At 39.6% G+C, this 18,654-nt stretch overlaps 2 protein-coding genes across 2 annotated transcripts in view; one reads left to right on the plus strand and one right to left on the minus strand.

Moving 5' to 3' along the window:
• On the plus strand, positions 1 to 7,100 carry LOC139116916 (uncharacterized). The gene is made up of 5 exons (XM_070679646.1): positions 1 to 423; positions 2,563 to 2,689; positions 3,538 to 4,164; positions 4,635 to 5,258; positions 5,939 to 7,100. The coding sequence occupies exons 1-5, from the start codon at positions 61 to 63 to the stop codon at positions 5,941 to 5,943; spliced, it is 1,746 nt and encodes a 581-aa protein (XP_070535747.1). The 5' UTR covers positions 1 to 60; the 3' UTR covers positions 5,944 to 7,100.
• Positions 6,606 to 18,654, minus strand: part of LOC139116922 (uncharacterized) — a 27,728-nt gene continuing 15,679 nt past the window's right edge. Inside the window, exons 5-12 of the mRNA XM_070679658.1 lie at positions 18,143 to 18,194; positions 16,153 to 16,206; positions 15,593 to 15,705; positions 15,264 to 15,330; positions 14,842 to 14,958; positions 13,444 to 13,529; positions 11,613 to 12,363; positions 6,606 to 10,196 (exon numbers count right to left, since the gene is read on the minus strand). Coding sequence (XP_070535759.1) covers positions 10,098 to 10,196; positions 11,613 to 12,363; positions 13,444 to 13,529; positions 14,842 to 14,958; positions 15,264 to 15,330; positions 15,593 to 15,705; positions 16,153 to 16,206; positions 18,143 to 18,194 — 1,339 coding nt within the window. The 3' untranslated portion in view covers positions 6,606 to 10,097. The remainder of the gene's footprint in view (positions 10,197 to 11,612; positions 12,364 to 13,443; positions 13,530 to 14,841; positions 14,959 to 15,263; positions 15,331 to 15,592; positions 15,706 to 16,152; positions 16,207 to 18,142; positions 18,195 to 18,654) is intronic.

The following is an 18,654-nucleotide window of genomic DNA, read 5'->3' on the forward strand; positions in this document are numbered from 1 at the left end:
CATTATTCAGGGTATAAACACACACTCTTCAATTTGCGTCATATCTTGCGTTCGTCCACTATGGCGTCGAAGACACCACTCGTGCTCTGTAGCTTTCTGAGTTTGCTGTCTGCCGCCCTTCAGGTCCATGGACATCGTTTTATCTACGACACTCCATGTTACAAGTCCGGATACAGGGAAGTAACCACTGGATACGCAATGGGAGAGCTGGACGAAGGTGACGTCCTAGTACTCGAAGATGTTTCCTCGCAGAATGTGTGTTTCGACCAGTGTATGCTGACGGATTGGTGTTTGTCCATCAACTACAGAAAATTTACAAAAGTTTGTCAGCTGAACGCACAGGACAAACTCAGTTTACCGGGCAATTACGGACAGCAAGGCGGTTATGTTTATGCTGACTTCCGTTCTGGTGTTCTAGACGAGGTGAGACGTGCTACAGTACTTAATCGTTGGTGTACTTATCTACTAATGTAGGACGCGCAAGATATTCGGACTCTCACACTTTTACAAAACTTTTCTGATATACCACTTGTTGGGGTTCATTTTAAAGCTCTTGGTGTAAGAAAACTTTTCACAGGCTTAGTTTTTCGAAATTCGAAAACAATATTTTTATCCATAGAGTTAACACAGGGATGGCGGCCATTTTGAATTTTAAATATCGGTAAATCTTGGGTTATTTGACAATGTTTCTCTCGTTTCAAAATTTGCATGGTGACGCCCGATTTCTATTCTTGATTTTGAAAGAGAATGGTTGAAACATTCTTAAAGAAAGTTTGAGCAAAGGTTTATTATTCTTTCACTTTCGAGGCGTATCGACCTACTACCTTAAAAACTTTCACAAGGTGCTTTAATGGCGACTGTGTATGAGTGCTGCAATTGTCGCGGCAGGAACGTATCAAATAGCCTAACTGGATATGTATTGTTGTGCGTACCGCGAAACAGAATGTTTTTCCTTCTTTATCAAAATATTACAGAGAATACATGTCACCGATCATAGCATGATAAATTTTGGCATTTGGAAATAAAAATTACCTAGAATTTACCGATTGTTGAAATTCAAAATGGCCGCTTCATCTAGTATAAACACAGGGGTCAGAATTAAGTTGTCGAGTTTGAATAAAAAAATAAGCCTTGGGAATCTTCACATACTCCAAAGCTTAAAAAGGAGTCTACATAATCAGTAGCCTAGCCTAGAAAACTGTTGAGAAAATTTAAGTGTCTGAATATCTGTCGCAAGGTGCACTTTATGTAAAGACGTTCTTCAAGACGTTCGTGTACCTACTTAATTTCCCTTATCAGGACCAGTTTCACTTCTTCACTAAGAGGGATAATAGGTACAACTTTTGGCAATACTTAAAATATCTTTGATCGAAAAACAATTTTATTTACTTCTTTGACCTATATTATGCTGAAATGAAAACTATTAGTCCTGTAAACAGAAGGCATTTAGCACAACCAATGCTATTCTTGAGAGCAAGAGTCCAGTCTTGAATTCAACCAGAAACAATAAACGCCGGATACAACACATAAAGGCTGTGCTGATAGTGTGAACATAGGGTTCTGTAACCCTTTGAGCGCCATAGTCAATTTTTGTTGCCTTTATAAAATATTTGAAGTCAATTTTTTCGGATTGTTGCTAAAATTTTGCTAAAAAACTGTAGCCGCTGGAATATGATGTCCATTTGGTCCAAAATTATCAAAAAATATACAGAAAAATTCATGGAAATTGGTAAAATGTTGCACTAAAATTTTGGTGGGAAAATTGCAGCACGCAGGTTGGTCTCTGCTCATGCTGGTAACTGTGGAAGGCGTCCAAGTTGAATGCGCCTCGGGACAGATATTTTGACTCATACTTTTACAAGTCTTTTTCTAAGTTACCACTTGTGTGGGTTCATTTTAAATTTCTTGGAGAAAAAAAAACTTTCACTGGTTTATTTTTTTCGAAAATCGACAATTTCATTTTTCCTATAACGTTAACACAGGGATGGCGGCCATTTTGCATTTCAAATATCGGTAGATGTCGAGTAAGTTGTCTTCTCTAGGACCAAACTTTGTACGGTAACCCCAAATTCTTGATTTGGCAAGGGAATGGCTGAAAGTTTCATCGAGGAAAGTTCGAGCAAAAGTTTAAGTCCTTCACTTTCAAGGCGCATACTACCTTTCAACATTTTTCGGAGTAGAATATCTTTAGCTTACAAATAAAATGAAAACATTCAAACACATGAAAAGCTAGCAATAATTGAACTGTAACTAACGCAGGTTGGTCTCTGCTCATGCTGGTAACTGTGGAAGGCGCTCAAGTTGAATTGAAAACCGAATTATGTCATGTTACAATTATTGTTGGCATCGAGGAGCACTTTCGGCAAGACTTAGAAAGTATTCGTGAAGATTATTTGTTTCGACTCATGAAGGGAACGAAACGATGGATCCCTTAAACTGTGATTGTTCAATGTTGACTTTTCAAAAAGATCTTGCATTTCCTGGAGTTGACTCTGTGATGACAAGAACAAAAAGCTGAGTTGTAAATATTGTAACGCTCTTCCATTTTCTTTCCTATTTCAGAAATATCTGGGATCGTGTGCTTCGTCGCCGTGCCTGAATGGCGGTAGTTGTCGTGTGGATTGTCTGAACACGACCCAGTACTACTGCTTATGTCCGCCGTACTACAGTGGACCACAATGCGAAAGTAGTAAGTAAATACACGTTAATATTAAGATTTAAACACAAGCTCAAATTTTCCTCCAAGAAACTTTCAACCACTCTGAGACTCTTTCCTAACCATGAATGAATATATACCATGAATATGAGCCCGTACAAGTGGAGACCAAAAGAGTGTTGTAACAAAAATTGAGAGTCCGAATATATGTGTGCGAGATCCATTCTACCAAACGAACTAGGAGTAAATAGGCTAAGAAATATAATATTAATATAATAATTCTGAAGTATTAATAAATCATAACAACCGTTTTGGTATTGCATCAAGGTTGCACTTCTTTTCTGCCCTTGGAATACCTAATAAAACCACTGTGTGTTTATGAATTATACTTGACATTGTAGCCCACGGGGCGCGTCCTGTATGTAGGACGCGCCTTGCGGGGCCGTAGACTATGATATATCAAGCATAAAACTCATAGCTCTGCACTTCACGTCATACTGTCAGAACTGCAAGGCTCTTTCCTGACATGATACCATAACGTCTGTATTGACAATATTGATGATTCATAATTATGATATTAATATCGTATTTTTTTCGACTATTTACTCCTAGTTTGCCTGTTATTCTGCCTAAAAACACAGTGCCAATGTTTGTTATCGGCGCAATGCGGTAACGAAAATGTTGATATCGCTTGCCGGAATAGGAGCGTTTATTTCCAAAGCAGTGCCCGCCAAGTACGAAACCATGTTCGTCGATCACATTGGCCGAACTATTGTTGTTTGAGGACACCATTTTGTTTGGCCTGATATGTAAAATGGAATAATATTGATAAATTATTTTAATTGCTAATGACCTTGACAATTTTCTCTTTCCCAATGCAGTGACCATGTATCCGATAGGTCTGTGGCCGTTGAACGAAGCTTACGGCGCCAAAGATGCGACAGAGTATGGCAATGATGGAGGTGTGACGGGCGTCTCCTTGACAACAGGGCCAAATGGAGAGACCAACGGTGCTTACTATTTCACTGGGAGTACCGGTTCATACATGGAAATATCCAACGATGGTTCGCTGGATACAGAGTACTCCATAACCATGTTATTGTGGGTGTATCCAGAGAGCAGCGAGGCCCCTCTCTTTCACTTCTACCCGGCGAGCTGGGGCGTGTACCTATGGCAAATCGCCACCACTGAGCTCCATTGTCGCTTCACCTTCAGAGATGGCAGCACGCCAACGACGTTGGTTGCCGACGTGCTGACCTTGAACGAGTGGCACTACGTCGGAGCGTCGTATGACTACAACACAGGCTTAGCGAAATTGTGGTACAACGGCGAAGACGTCGACGTCCAAGATATCGGAATCAAAACCCTTCGCACAAACTACAATATTCGCGTTGGTTATCAGGGCCATGACAACAGAGTGCTGAAAGGCCGTGTCTCATGCTTGCAGCTGTACGACAGAGCCCTCAGCGGTGACGAAATAATGTCGGTGAAAGATTGTCCAAGCCCAGGTAAAATGAATCGAAAATGTTATCATATTATGCTATTAACCTTCAATGTTACAAACAATACAAGTATCAAGGCACTGTTTGGTACGGTAAATGAAGTGTAGTTGTCGAACGAGTTCATTTGCAATGTAGAACCACAGTCCCTTGGTGGGCTATTCAGCTCTGGGACTATTCGCCCCATAGACGAGTGTGTTTCTCGCTTATGTACACTCTTCTATGGGGCGAATAGTCCCAGAGCTGAATAGCCCACCAAGGGACTGTGGTAGAACTATGTTTTCGATGCAAGACTGAAACTCATGAGACGTCATCAATAGTTGTGATTGTTAGCGCTACGATGAGTTTTTGCTGAATCAAGGAATTTTCCTTTGGCTAGCCGCGTTTTTTTCGACACAGCCTATTTTGATCATTCTGAGAAAGCTTGTTCTGACATTTGGCGATATTTAAACGTTGCACCACAATTTCTCTCCACACAGTGACGATGCATCTGGTTGGTTTGTGGCCCCTGAACGGTGCCTATGGTTACAGAGATGCGATGGACCGCCGTAGTGATGGAAGTATGACAAGTACCTCGCTCGTCACCGGGCCCAACGGAGAAACCCAGGGCGCTCATTACTTCTCGGGAACCACCGGATCGTACATGGAAATTCCCAACGATGGTACCTTGAATGTCCAGTATTCCATGACCATGTTAGCCTGGATTCTTCCAGAGGCGACAGACGGACCCGTCTTTCACTTTGGCCCATCCGACTGGAAACTGACTCTGTGGCAGATGTCCACCAACACTCTCTATGTGCGATTTGTTTTCCAGGATGGCTCCAACGTAGAGTTGACTGCCGATGTGCTGATCGCCAACGCGTGGAACTACGTCGGGGCATCGTATAACTACAATACCGGTGTGGGCAGACTATGGCTGAATGGCGTGGAAGTCGCCAGTCAAGACATCGGAGTCAAAACTATGAGTGCCAACACCAACGTAAGGGTGGCCTACCAGGGATCCGACAACCGAATTTATCAAGGTCGCATTTTCTGTCTGCAGTTGTACAGCCGGGCACTCTCTGCAGCCGAAATACTGTCTGTGAAAAACTGCCCTATACCAGGTAGGTGTGCCTCCTTGATTTAAGGTAGTATGCGCCTCGAAAGTGAAAGACCTAAACTAATGCTCAAACTTTCCTTTAGAAATCTTTCAACCATTATCTTTCAAAATCGAGAATAAAAATGGGGGGTCACCGTAGTACTAGAGAAATAACCCAAGATTTGCCGATATTTGGAATTCAAAATGGCCACCATCCCCATACTAACTCTATGGAGAAAAATAAAATTTTCGAATTTCGCAAAACTAAGCCGGTGAAAAGTTTTCTTACACCAAGAGCTTTTAAATTGACACCCACAAGTGGTATATCAGAAAAGAAGTGAAAAAGTTTGAGTGGCCGAATATCTGTCACCGAGGCGCGTTCTGCCTTTGACAACCTTCCATTCTAAGATAAAGAATGATAGCTTTTCTGAATCAACGCATTCCGTGAACTTCTGGTGACAAATAGTCTTTTTACAGACATGACAGTATTTCAAAGATACTGAAAATAGCCATCCAATTACTATATCGTACTCTTTTTTAAAAGTACGGGGTTTGTGGAAATTATTTTTGCCTTTATACTCTTTATGTCAAGGTTGAAAGTGTTATCATTTTTGAGGTTGCTGCAGCCAGTGAGCGAAGGCGGGGAACGGCACATTAGAGATAGATCCGGTCAATTATTTTGCTTTTGTCTGTTATGTATTTCAGATTAATAATTAATACTGTGAACGAGGCATTGGCGGCTAGACCGACGATAGAGGGCGGGCGACGACATCCCTGACGATCAGCACGACGGATAGGATCGTTCCAATATCTTTACGAAGAATGCGACCAATTTATCGTGTTTTGGTAGACAAGTTACTTGTTAGCAACTACACATTTACGTATTGTATGGAATTTACAAATTTAGTCTGATACTTGTTTATATGCTACTACAGACAACGTTGAATGAAAAAAAAATAATTCAAACTAATTTTCCCAGTTATTCGTGAAGTCAAATATTTTTCAACTTCATCTGTTCTTTCTGTAATGATAATAACATTGTTTTCATTTCTCTTCGGTCCAAAAATCATAAGCTTATTGAATCAGTTTTGACTTAATACCATATTGAATACAACTTAAGCTTTCTAATATTACAATGCTCGCCCTATATTAGTAGTTGTAACAGTTCAGCCAGCTACCTAACTTCCATATTGAACCTATTTTCAGATTCAGATTCAAATCGATTTAAATGAAGACTGCTCATTTGAATATTAGTTGAACGAACTATCGAGACTAACATGGCGCCCATTGGCACAGGGTTTGATGTTTCCTTGCAAATTGTTCAATACCTTTCAATTTAACGGATTATAAAAATACAAACAAGGACCCTACGTAAGAAAACAATATCGTTTATTCTGACTTTAGTCCACAGATACACAGGTTATCATTATGAACAAAACAAAACAAAAAGTCTGGGCCTATCCACTTATTAAGGTAGTATGCGCTTCGAAAGTAAACTTTTGTTCAAACTTTCCCTTATGAAATTTTCAACCACTGTCTAACCCAGGATGATTATCGAAGCAAATTACGCCAAATTTACTGATCTTTGAAACTGAAACTGAAATGGCCGCCATACTCTATCATAACTCTGTGGGCACTACTTATCTTTCCATTATTACGCAAAAAAGATTGTGAAATGTTCTTGTGTACATTCTTTAATTTCAGCCTATTTAAACTCTAGACCTGGAATGAACTTTAAAGCTTTGAAAGTGTGAAATTTTGTCAACACAACGAATTCTACCCCCATCTTTCTCAAGCATTTTATATCATTTTAGAGACGTTGTGGCGTCTTCCAAAGAAATACATTTTTCTGAACACTTACATAGTATTGCTGCATAGTGTTGAAGTGTCTTTTTTACAAAAAAAACTTAAAAGCTTCGAAATTCAACTCTTTAATCTTCATACGGCATGCTTTGGTATAGACCATTTTACAGCTACTTACATGGCTAGACCTGTACATCGGAAACTCTTGAGCAGGGGTAGGCAGGGCCATTTTAGCGTATGTCCTCACACACGGAACGGGATTTAAATAATTGTTCTAAACCAACTTCCATGACTTGACACTTCAGCTAGCTAAGGTGGGAAACTGTCACTTTGTTGCGCTACAAGTGGTAGGAACTCGGGCACAATTGTAAATCTATTATTTAGTATCATGGTCACCTACGACGATCGCCGTACATAGATCCAATACACATTGCACTACAATTCACAATATGGTTTTAATTCTGCACTTCATTGGTGACGAAATTGTCTCCCTAGTCTTCGTCTGAAATGTTAGTTTGTCAGATTTTACGACGATGTGAGACTACTTTACGGCACTCCGTGAACGAGTTTCCTTCAATACCACCACCGCATTAGCTAACCAAATCTGTAGACCTTCAAAACGCTGGACTATTTATTAATGGGAGGAGGTGGTCCCGTCTGAAGCTGTGCGTATGTGGGACCCATACAACGGGTTTGTTGCTACGCACAACATATCCCAACATCCCTTGTGCATATCCAAAATTTTAAAATGGCGGCTGTACTGACACTTGTAACCGCAGCCGAAACAGATCCATATACACGAAGAGACGCAGCTTAAGTTTATTTGGCAAAGTCTTGCAATTGTTGGAACACTACAAAACTGCTGAACTATATGAACCTGCATCAAATGCATAATTAGCTGTACATAAGCGGGACATTTGTCACCCAATTCTAGGAAGAGGCGTTTTTTATCAACAAGACAGTCGCGCAGCCGCAGACGGGACGACTCCTCCCTTACAAGAATTACACCTCAAGGAGTTTGTACTCTCGGCTTGTACTGATTGCAACGAAAGAAGGAAAGTGTTGGCAGCTGGCACACTAGAAAAAAACGACAACATAAAAAACAAAAAAGAGAGCGCCACCTTCGCTTGGTATACATCCTATGTCACGCATGTGGTGAACCAATGTCTATAACACTGTTAATTAATGAATTGAAATGGCGTAAAACCTCATAAGATACAAAGAATTCATTTTTCTCTGAGTAGAAGTGACGCATTGCCGAAGTATCCGTCTTCCCAGCGTTCAAAGCTGGCGCCTGATAATTATTCAGCTTGTAATACAGATTTGCTTGCAATACAGATTTGCATGAAAAATGCCCATTTATGGTGGTAAAACTAAAAATCGCCCCAAATGTAAAATGTGTCATTCCACAAAATAACAGATTTTCACGGTCGTTATGTTAAACTTCTTGGATATTTCTTTACGTTAAAGAAGAACTTTTTGTAAAATTGTCCTAGTTCAAATAATGTAAATGAGTTATTTTAATAACTTAAATATTTAAATTATGTAGAATTCGTGAACAAAATACGCTAATAAGTTGAAGGTAAACGATAAAGCAAATTGACGTCATGCGAAGTGGCCCCTGCAATCTTTAGAGGGGTGGTCGGAAAGGGGTTTTCCGCTTTAAAATTCTTTATGTACACAATACTTTACATAACGGCAAGATATGAATCGATAAAGTCCAACATTCCATGCACTTTCCAGCCGTGATAATTCAGTATTTGCACGACAGTAATGTCTCAAAATATCGTATACAATTTTTACAACATATATTTTGCATTTTCACTACCGATTTCAAGGATCTTTATGGCCCATCCCATGATTCAATCTGCTTTATCTTTATCCTGAAGACATTCTCGCTTAACTAAATGTGCTCTTAACTTAAAAATGTGCATCCAAATATCGTACTCCACAAAATGGATATCAAGAATTGGTAATTAACATAATAGGCATAAAGCTGTTGTATGTATGACAATATATTCAGCATACTATAAAATTTTATTGGTTACAATTCAGGGGCGAGTGTCGAATCCAGTATGTTTACATAATTGTTACTTGTGACACTTAATTGAAAATAGTAAATAGCATGAATTTTCGTATTGCTGTTCATATTTGGAAGGGGAAAATTGATCCACTTCAAATGAATTTGGCGGCTGTAACTTTTTGTATTTCATTTTTTTTCTCTAAAACATATTTTCTCTATACTGTTTCCCTAAGGGACGATAACGTACTACCTTTGCAAACACGATGCATTGTGAGCAACGTGTTATCTAAGTGTTTACAATGGAATTCATTACGACTGACAGATAACGCATTCAGTAATATTTCCGGACTCTCAACCTACGGTAACTGCTTGCTAGCAAAGAGTTCAGCGATCAAAACTACCCGGCTATATTCCAACGTCTGGAAAACATGACTGACTTAGAACCGAGTTAGGCTGTTTTGCTTTTGACCACGATAACTCCAAACAGCTTGAATTCCTAATGAATACACGTATAAATACACGCTAGCACAGATCTCACACAGCCTCAAAAAAAAACAACGAGGTATACATCGCTTAACAGAGGGAACGCACCAAAAGTTGCCGCCAATAGAGCTTTACATCCGTTCCGGATACAAACTTACTACTTTCTATGAACTAAAGAAAGCCTCAACATTGCTGAGAAAAACAATGACAAAAAAGACATTGCTATGTAAAGTGTGTTTGCTATGGCTAGGAATAAATATTGTTGTTTAATTCATAGGAGTTTTAAAAACGATAAATGAACGGATAGGTTCTTTGGTTACGATTAACAGTTTCGGCACCAGGCTCCTCTTGGATGTTACGTCCTACCAACATGGCGGTCAAAGTGTTCCGGATTCTCCAGCGGTCATATGTGACGATTGTAGCTTCGCTGCTTCTTCTGAGGGTTTTCGAGTTGTAAATAGTTCCGTTAATAGGGAACGTAAGTATTCGCGTCACGTGGTACCAGTTAGTGGGCCAACTGACGTCATAGACATCGAGGTTAAGCAGGAAGTTAAGTCAGACATCGATAATTCCACCGGGAAAAACTGCAAAAATGACAAGGTAGAGCAAGACCACCAGTCCAACAAGTGTGGCAAACGTTGCGTTTCTCCATCTCTGAAAATCACAAGAAAAAGGTTGATCATCTATGACCACCGTGACACTATTGGAATACATTAACACGTGATTAACACGTGTACTAGCAATGCACTCATACTAACAAGTAACGAGGACTCAAAATATTTCTAAAATTACACCAAAAAGTATGCATATTACTAGGAATTTAAGGATACTAAAATGCCATGATTGGGAGAAAAAAGTACTGGGATACGAAATAGGGTAGCCTTGCAACTTCATTATGATATGATGTAGTAACTGTTGTGTGTTAGCTCACTGGTTATGTTCACGGTCACTCCACAACGTGGTATGTTTCCACGATGTTGCGGTACAAGCTGCCTCCCGAAGGCGGCACAATAGTTCATTAAGTGGCAGAGATTGAGCCGAGCCAAAATACAGCGGTTTTGAATGCTTACACGGGACACACTTTCACATAGTACGTGAAATAATCTATATCAAGTCATTCTGAGCAAGTAAAACACGAAGCAAAGATACTGGAAAGATGTCATGTCATATATACTGATATCTCGAAGACTTGTTCTTTCACTGTTTTGCAGAGTCAAAGGTTAAAAGGGGAAATGACAGTGACAGCCTGCAGTTTCTTTCAAATATGTCTTGGATGACAGAATTTTGAAGAAAGGCAAATACAAGATTATGTATATCCCTCGGGTATTTTGGGTTTCGCTCATTCAGCGTTTGCTGAGTGATCACAGTCAAATTATAAGTGGAAAAGAACAAAAGCATTTTGCACCCCGGGTACACCTACCACCATAAAGTCAAGCAAATATACTGTTACAACATCACTTTTATATTATTTTTCTTTTTTAATCAAACTTTAACGTTAAGTGACTCAACAACAAAAAACAAATGAGCGAAACCCAAAATACATGAGCGGTAGTCATTAAAACCACAGGGCCTCGATCTCCGATGATGATGATGATGATGATGATGATGATGATGATGATGATGATGATGATTAAATATTTAAAAAATGAAGAAAAATAATAATATATTAGGAATCAGTAAATTTGTTGTTGTTATCATTGTTGTTGTTGTTGTTGTTGTTGTTGATAGTATTTGCAGAAAAGAACAAAGTATGCGCTGCAAAATTTAATACAGCCTAATTATACACAAGGGGTCTCTTTTCATTTTCACACTTTTTTCATCGCCCCGTGTATAATTAGGCTGTATTGAATTTTCCAGGGCATACTTTGTTCTTTTCTGCAAATACTATCAACAACAACGACAATAACAACAACAACAAATTTACTGAGTCCAAATATATTATTATTTTTCTTCATTTTTTAAAATATTTAATCAGTATCGTCATCATCACTATCATCATCATCATCATCATCATCATCATCATCATCAGAGATCGAGGGCTCTGTGGTATAACTTGCAAGTGAAACTCACCTTATTTTTCCTGAACTCCTCCAAGAACGCCCTCACCCTTTCTGAATAAGGAATGTAGGTAAAATGGGTGTGACACACTTCACACTGCGTATTCCTTGAAAAGTGAATCCATTTCTTTAAACATTTGGTGTGCACATACGCTGCGGAACCCGAACAGTTGCACGGTTTAATCATTCTATTTCCGGTTGACTGCTCCAACTCATAGCAGAACCTACAGAGGTCGTGCGAGCCACCTCTCACGGACTGGGACTTCGACGTAGACCCTGATATATCGCTAGAGTTGGCCGACCACCTACTGGCCCTCGTGTAACGTGACGTAGACTCTTGCATCGGAGAAATATCAAAGTGAGAGGAAAAGCGTTCGCCATGTTCCTTTGGCATGGCTTGAGCGCCATTAGCGCCCTCTAGAATATCGACATCAACGTCACACTCTATAGCAACTGAGTCCTGGTCATTATCATTCTCGTTATCATAGTCACATGGGGGTAAAGCTTCCACCGCTGTATCAGCCCCTGTAAATCCTGTGTAAGTGACATTTACTTCAGTTATATGGCATGAACAGTCCTCGGCAGACTCAACCGAACTGAGGCGCCCATGCTCAGTGACACGTGGCTGTTCTTTGCCATTGTTTTCGGTGTAAAACGTAGATATGATGGAAGACTGTGGCACTGGTTCACTCTCTTTGGTTGCTTCACTCGGGCCTAAACCATGGGCTCCTCGCCCATATGGCAAATCTCTGGCACGTTTTAATCTGGCATTAGGAGAAAATGAGAATGGTGATCAATCTAAGGAGATGATTCACAGGTCATTGTGTTCACAATAGCGCCACCTCTTGTCAATGATGTACAACACTTTGTTGAATTTGTAAAATAAAACATAAATGTATAAATCGATTCTATCTAGCAATCTGACATACCTATTTACCAGTTGAATATAAAACCTACATATCACAAAAGAGATCATATTTTTCGAGCATGTATTAAAGGCTGGGTGCTTAATAAGTGATATGGGCAATAGAGATGTGGTGCGGGACGTGAAACTTTGCTTTTTACAATAACGAGATAGTAAATTGAGGAATTTAAAATTGTTCCAAAGCTAAATCTGTCCCAAAACGCACAAATTACTTGAGACAATACCAAGCTAATCGGTGTGCTTCATTTACTTGAGTAATAGTTAGAGCAACTGTTCTGATTTAGTTGATACGGTATTGCTCCCTGAATTAGATCTAGTCATCCTGCACAAGAACGCAATCTGATTAAAAACAGATGCAGTGATTGCGACGTTTCCTGCTCTCTGTGTTCTTTGCTGTCCTTCGTTGGCTGACAGTAGCCTCATTAATGAAGTGACTGTCGGTCAAGTACAAGCAAAGGTAGCTTAGGCTGCCATCTCTACACTAATTTTAATTAGATTGAGTACAACAACACTGCTTGGAGAGAGGAACAAAACCGGACTCTATCAATGGTTAACGATCGCGCATGAATACACCCGCCCCACTTCACGTTTAGATGCTTTTACAAGAGCAAGCTTACGTCCACTCCGATGGAAACAAAATATACGACAAGGTGAAACATTATCTGTGCAAAATTCTTTAAATTTGCATACAAATAGAATAATCGCGACCTTTGAATTATATTTTTTTCAGCCTTTGCTTTGGAGAAAACACTTTGGTAAAATTACGTGTATGTTGGTAAGCTGTGACAGTTGTGTAAGCACTTCGTAGGGCACTGCTACTGACATGACCGAGTGAGACCGTGGCCACTGGCAATTATCGACCCGGAAGTACTACCATGCGAACGTCCATTGTTGATCCGGAAGTACTACACATATTTACCTGAGCGTCATGCGCATTCGGAACAGCTCCATATTACTGTATGTTTCATTTCCAGGCGGCAATCTCGATGATATGGCTTCTAAGGCCTGTTGGTTAGAAGAAATATTAAACTTTCCGAATCATTACTATCCATATGGACGTGTTCGTAGCCCTACGGAGTGAACATTGATGATTATTGCCAAAAAGATTAAGAGGGCCGTGTTTGCTCTTAATGTAGTAGTAGAATGAGTTCTACCTCTTCACGGTGTTCAACCTTTTTAGCTTCATTGATCTTGGAGCTAATAGAAATTCAGTACTTTTTCAATCGCATTCAAACTCACAACGTAAGGCTTAATCAAAACCGCTCGGCTAAATCCCTTCCCTTAAAGCCCCTGTAGCTGTAACTCTTGAAATTTGTTGACCTGAAAAAGGCTCTATATTTTCTCTGGTTTTCCTTAAATTCTACAAATTTAAAGGATTTGGTCTTTTACTACTAAAAATTTGTACAGGTAAATTTAAATTTTAACCTTTTATTTTGATTTCCCGCCATTTTGAGAAACTGGTAATATTACAAAGAAAACAAAGCATAAGGTGTCCCATTGGAAAATACTGGTTCAGCACTATGCATTATATTGAACTACTCTGTTGTTTCTATGAAGATGCCAATACATATATGCATGACGTACAGAATATTTGCTTAATTTGCATGAGGGCGCCATTTTACGTTTGGGCAAACGTTTATTATTTATCTTGTTCAAAATGGCACGTGCAGTCCCAGTAGACAGTTTATTATACTTGTATAAACACCCCTTAATGAGTACATTCCGATGAACTTGTTTTAGTTTGGAAGTAAAATCAGAAAAATAATGCTAAAAGATACAGCTATTGGGCCTATAAAAGGATTGGTTCAATAGTGGTGATGATGAAAAAACTCCCTTTTGATTGTCTGTGATTACTGATGTATGATGATGGTGGTGGTGATGGTGATAATGGTGGTGGTGGTTAGGGTGAGGGTGGTACGGATGGTTGTGATGATGATGATGATGATGATGATGTTCTTGTGAGATAGTCTTGCCGATGATGTTGATGAAGAAGAAATAGATGATGATAATAACGACGACAATGAGGGTTAGATTAACTATACGACATTGAATCATGCACAACCAAAAACAATAAAATATATTGCTTCGCAATAGAATAAGTGATCTCATTTTAGCCAAATGTAAACGCCCTACTATCTAGTATGTGCACAACTTAGTGTTATGGTAATGTTTTCTTATTATTTGTTCATAAATATGGTCCATAGAAGCGAAAGTTGCAAGCTAGACGAATCATTCGACACTTGGTGTAAGGGGGCACGATATAAGTATGCACATATTCATCCATTAGCTATTAGCAATGGTATCTTGAAAATCTTACCAATAGAATCGTGTTGATGGCGTCTGGTTTTGTGTCGCTGATAGCAAGGTCTGGAGATTCGCAGAATTCAGACAGTTCTTCGTCAGTAAGTTCGTTCAAAAATTGACACGTTTTATCCTGTAATGATATCACAGATTAATAATCTCTGATAGGCAGGAAGTGTCATCGTTACAACTTCAATTATAATTGTTGAGGAAATATTTTCATGATACACATCTAACTACAAACCCAAACAAGTAACAATTTATATTGACCTTGTAAACACAGATAAAGGTTCTAGTGTCACTTTATACCTTGCAAACGTTTTGTTTTTTGAAGAGGTTGGATTTATTTTGGGGGGTCTACGATCCTATCTGTCTCAGCCTGTATCTCTCAGCATGTCCTACCGAAATCATTGGCCTCGTAATTCAAAATGTACCTACCAGTGCACAGGTAAAGTAGGTTTCAACCGTCTCCCTGGTCAAGAGTTCGTAACACTGTCCAAAAGGTCTGCAACCAATAAGAAAAGTATAAAAGCTGCAGTTCAAATCACTGACTTTCTGAGACAGAAAATATAAACGGAAGAGTGACGACGTATGCTTGCTCTCTTTTGTGGGTTTGTCTGAAACAATTCTCTCTCTCTCTCTCTCTCTCTCTCTCTCTCTCTCTCTCTCTCTCTCTCTCTCTCTCTCTCTCTGCTTTACGTTGCACTACGTTTCATGTATGTCACATAAAATGTGGAGAGAAACAGACGTTTACATTTGATCCTCACCTCAACAGAGCAGCAATGACTGGAATCGTCGGCGTCGACTTTTGAAACTTTTCAAGCACGATCTTAAAGCCTCCAAGATACCCAAAAGTGTTTATCATGTCTACAAACATACCCTGTAAACAAGGACAGTTTTGGCGTTTTAGGTATGTGGACGATCAAGTTAACAGTAAGGTAGTATGCACCTTGAAAGTAATAAAAGACTTAAACTTTTGCTCAAACTTTCCTCAAGCAATCTTTCAACCATTGTCTTTCAAAATCAAGGATAAAAGTTAAGGGGTATAGTGAAAATGTTGGTAATAGAGAAACAAATTACCTAAGATTTAAACTGACCGATATTTGAAATTCAAAATGGCCGCCATCCCTGTGTACTACACTAGGAAAAATAAAAATAAAATGTTCAATTTTCGAAAATTTGAGACCGCGATTTTTTTCTTGCTCCAAGAGCTTCGAAATGAGCCCTCAGAAGCTGTAGACCAGAAAAGTACGATGTATCGGAAATATTTGAGCGTCAGATATATGTCCCCGAGAAGACTTCTATCAGACCCTGTAAATTTACTTACCCTTGGTTTGTTTGCATCTTCAGATGCAGCGAAGTTGGACGAGTTCTGCCGTTCCTAAATAGATAAAAAAAAGATATAGAAATTGCAAGGATATTAACTCTCAGGTAAAGGCAGGTTAACAAACAAATAATCCACATAATGCGCATCAAAATAAGCAATGAACAAGCTATATGTGGTTGCTAACGTGTTTACTGACGGTTACCCATTATCAATTAGATCTCGTAGTTAGAAGAAATTATCAACGGTGCCGTCCGTGCTTTTCGTGATGATTTCACTAATAGCGCCATCGGTCAAGATTGAGAAAAAGAATATGCCTAGAATTGTCCCTTTTGGCAGACATCGCTTGTGAGAGGGCGCTGAAGTGCACGGAGATTTCTCAATGATGGCCACCGTGATCGAATTTGACTCGTATTGAAATCTTCATCCTATAACAGAATTTCTGCTTGCGCTTAAAGCCCCTGAAGCTGTAACTCTTGAAATTTGTTGACCTGAAAAAGGCTTTCTATTTTCTCTGGTTTTCTTTAAATTTTACAAATTTAAAGGATATAGTATTTTACTACTGAAAAATTGGACAAGTAAATTTAAATTTTAACCGTTATTTTGATTTCCCATTGGCCATTGAGGGTTTTGTACTCGTGATCAAAATCGCAGTAACGGTTTAAGGTTCATTGATATTTGGCCTCAGTTACTGTGTAAAGCTCATATGCTACTGAGCAAGAAATGTTTTATATTTGAAAACGTCGCCTCTTTGATTATAATTAATCTTAAAGTCAAGAGTACATAAAATACTTTATAATTCGAAAAAACAGTTCATGAATCAACTGGCTCAAATGCGTGACATGATACTTGTACTGATCCTTATTGTTCTACACTTTAGTGAAAGACAAAACTTGAATTGTTCGACGGTAAGCTTAGCCTTGCCTGATTGTACATGCCTCTTGTAAATGCCAGAGAGTACGTCACTGCATGCCTTCTTATCCGGGCAAGAAGCCATATCAGCTGGCCCACACGTTGAGCATTGTTTCGATCAATCAAACAGAGCAACTCACGTTCGCACGTTATACGAAATTGACGAAAATCATGAGAGAAAGCACATTTATCGACGTTTATCACCCGGGAAAACAATTTCATAAAATTGTGAAAATACTCAGTAACACGCCAAATGAGACCATCCGATCTGACATGTAAAAGGCAACTCACTGAAAAACGGAATCAGGTCCCCTTGTACAGAACAGTCAACGTTATTGTCGACGTTGCCGTTCACAAGGGGAGAGGACGCATGCGTAGAGATTTGTTAAACGATGTAGCTATTTAAAAAGGTGAACGTTTCCAACGCATATCTTTCACCACACAAGCATATATTCAAATTTACGGAGACTCTGTGGTCGGTATCAGGAGTGGCGAGGCAGGAAGATCCGTCGCTCGCGGCATGTCTGCCGTAAAGAAGAAACGGCCATGGTAGCGCCCTCTATAGCTTGGACATTGGACCTACTTGTGCATCACCACAGAAAAGAAGTTGTAGGTCTGCTGACCCCCGTTGCCATGCACTTTATATAGATAAAGATATTGCTGTTTTCCTTCCTTAAATTGAAGGGAGGATCGTCCCTTCTGCGGCTGTGCGTACTTGACCCATACAAAGAGTCTGTTGCTAAGCTAACATATCCAAACGTTTAAAATACCGAAACTGGTGATAGAGGTCGAAGCGGCTTCATATAAACGAATTATAAGTGTGGTTGTTCAACTATAAAACTGGCGACTTTTGAACTTGCATCAAACGCTAAATTGGTTTCACATTGGCTCGACATTCATCACAAATTTCTGGGAAGAGGCAATGTTTACCAACAAGAAAGCCGCGCAGCCACAGAGGGGACGACCCCTGCCCTTTAAACCTAACTGAAGAAAGATGTAAGCTTAATAGAAAAAGAAGTTTACGGTAACAAATGAACTTTTATACAAGATGTGCGAGAGGAGCATTCAACAAACAACTCACTGTGCCACTTGCCCGTGTCCTTGGCGCTCTTGCCTCATGATGAATATAGAATCTGAAAAAAAGAAACCATACTATGATAACAAATCTGGAAAACAGAAAACTTTCCTGGTGATCCAGGGTTTTCTCTCGACTGCGCGATTGAGCAAATTGCACATTTGGAGCCATTGTCCGCCCTGAAAAAGTTACTGACAGCGCGGAAATCGCGCACAAAACACAACAAGCAAAGACATCCACATATACTGACCCAAGCGTATAGTGTGTATCAATGATGGAATTTGGGAAAGTGCCAGCTTTAGCATTGTGTAGGCACGCGTATGCAACACGATCGTTTGATCGGCGCACGGGGATCGTGGATTTAAACCTCCAAATTCGGACCGAATCGTGTCGAAGGCAACAAATACCTCAAATTCTGAGACGGGGAAACTTGTGGGTGACAAAATCGACAGTGAGCTAGCTGCCGAGCACATCACAAGCTGACAAACATCATGATGTCGGTGTCAGTATGGGTGCTG

This window comes from Ptychodera flava, chromosome 2, assembly GCF_041260155.1.
Source record: "Ptychodera flava strain L36383 chromosome 2, AS_Pfla_20210202, whole genome shotgun sequence".
In the NCBI taxonomy this organism is placed as follows: Eukaryota; Metazoa; Hemichordata; class Enteropneusta; family Ptychoderidae; genus Ptychodera; species Ptychodera flava.

Bases quoted from the DNA above. Each gene is read 5' to 3' on its own strand.
- LOC139116916 (XM_070679646.1), top strand. From the start codon at position 61: ATGGCGTCGAAGACACCACTCGTGCTCTGTAGCTTTCTGAGTTTGCTG. The intron at 424-2,562 runs GTGAGACGTGCT...TTCCTATTTCAG, and splicing joins GTTCTGGTGTTCTAGACGAG to AAATATCTGGGATCGTGTGC. The intron at 2,690-3,537 runs GTAAGTAAATAC...TTCCCAATGCAG, and splicing joins TGGACCACAATGCGAAAGTA to TGACCATGTATCCGATAGGT.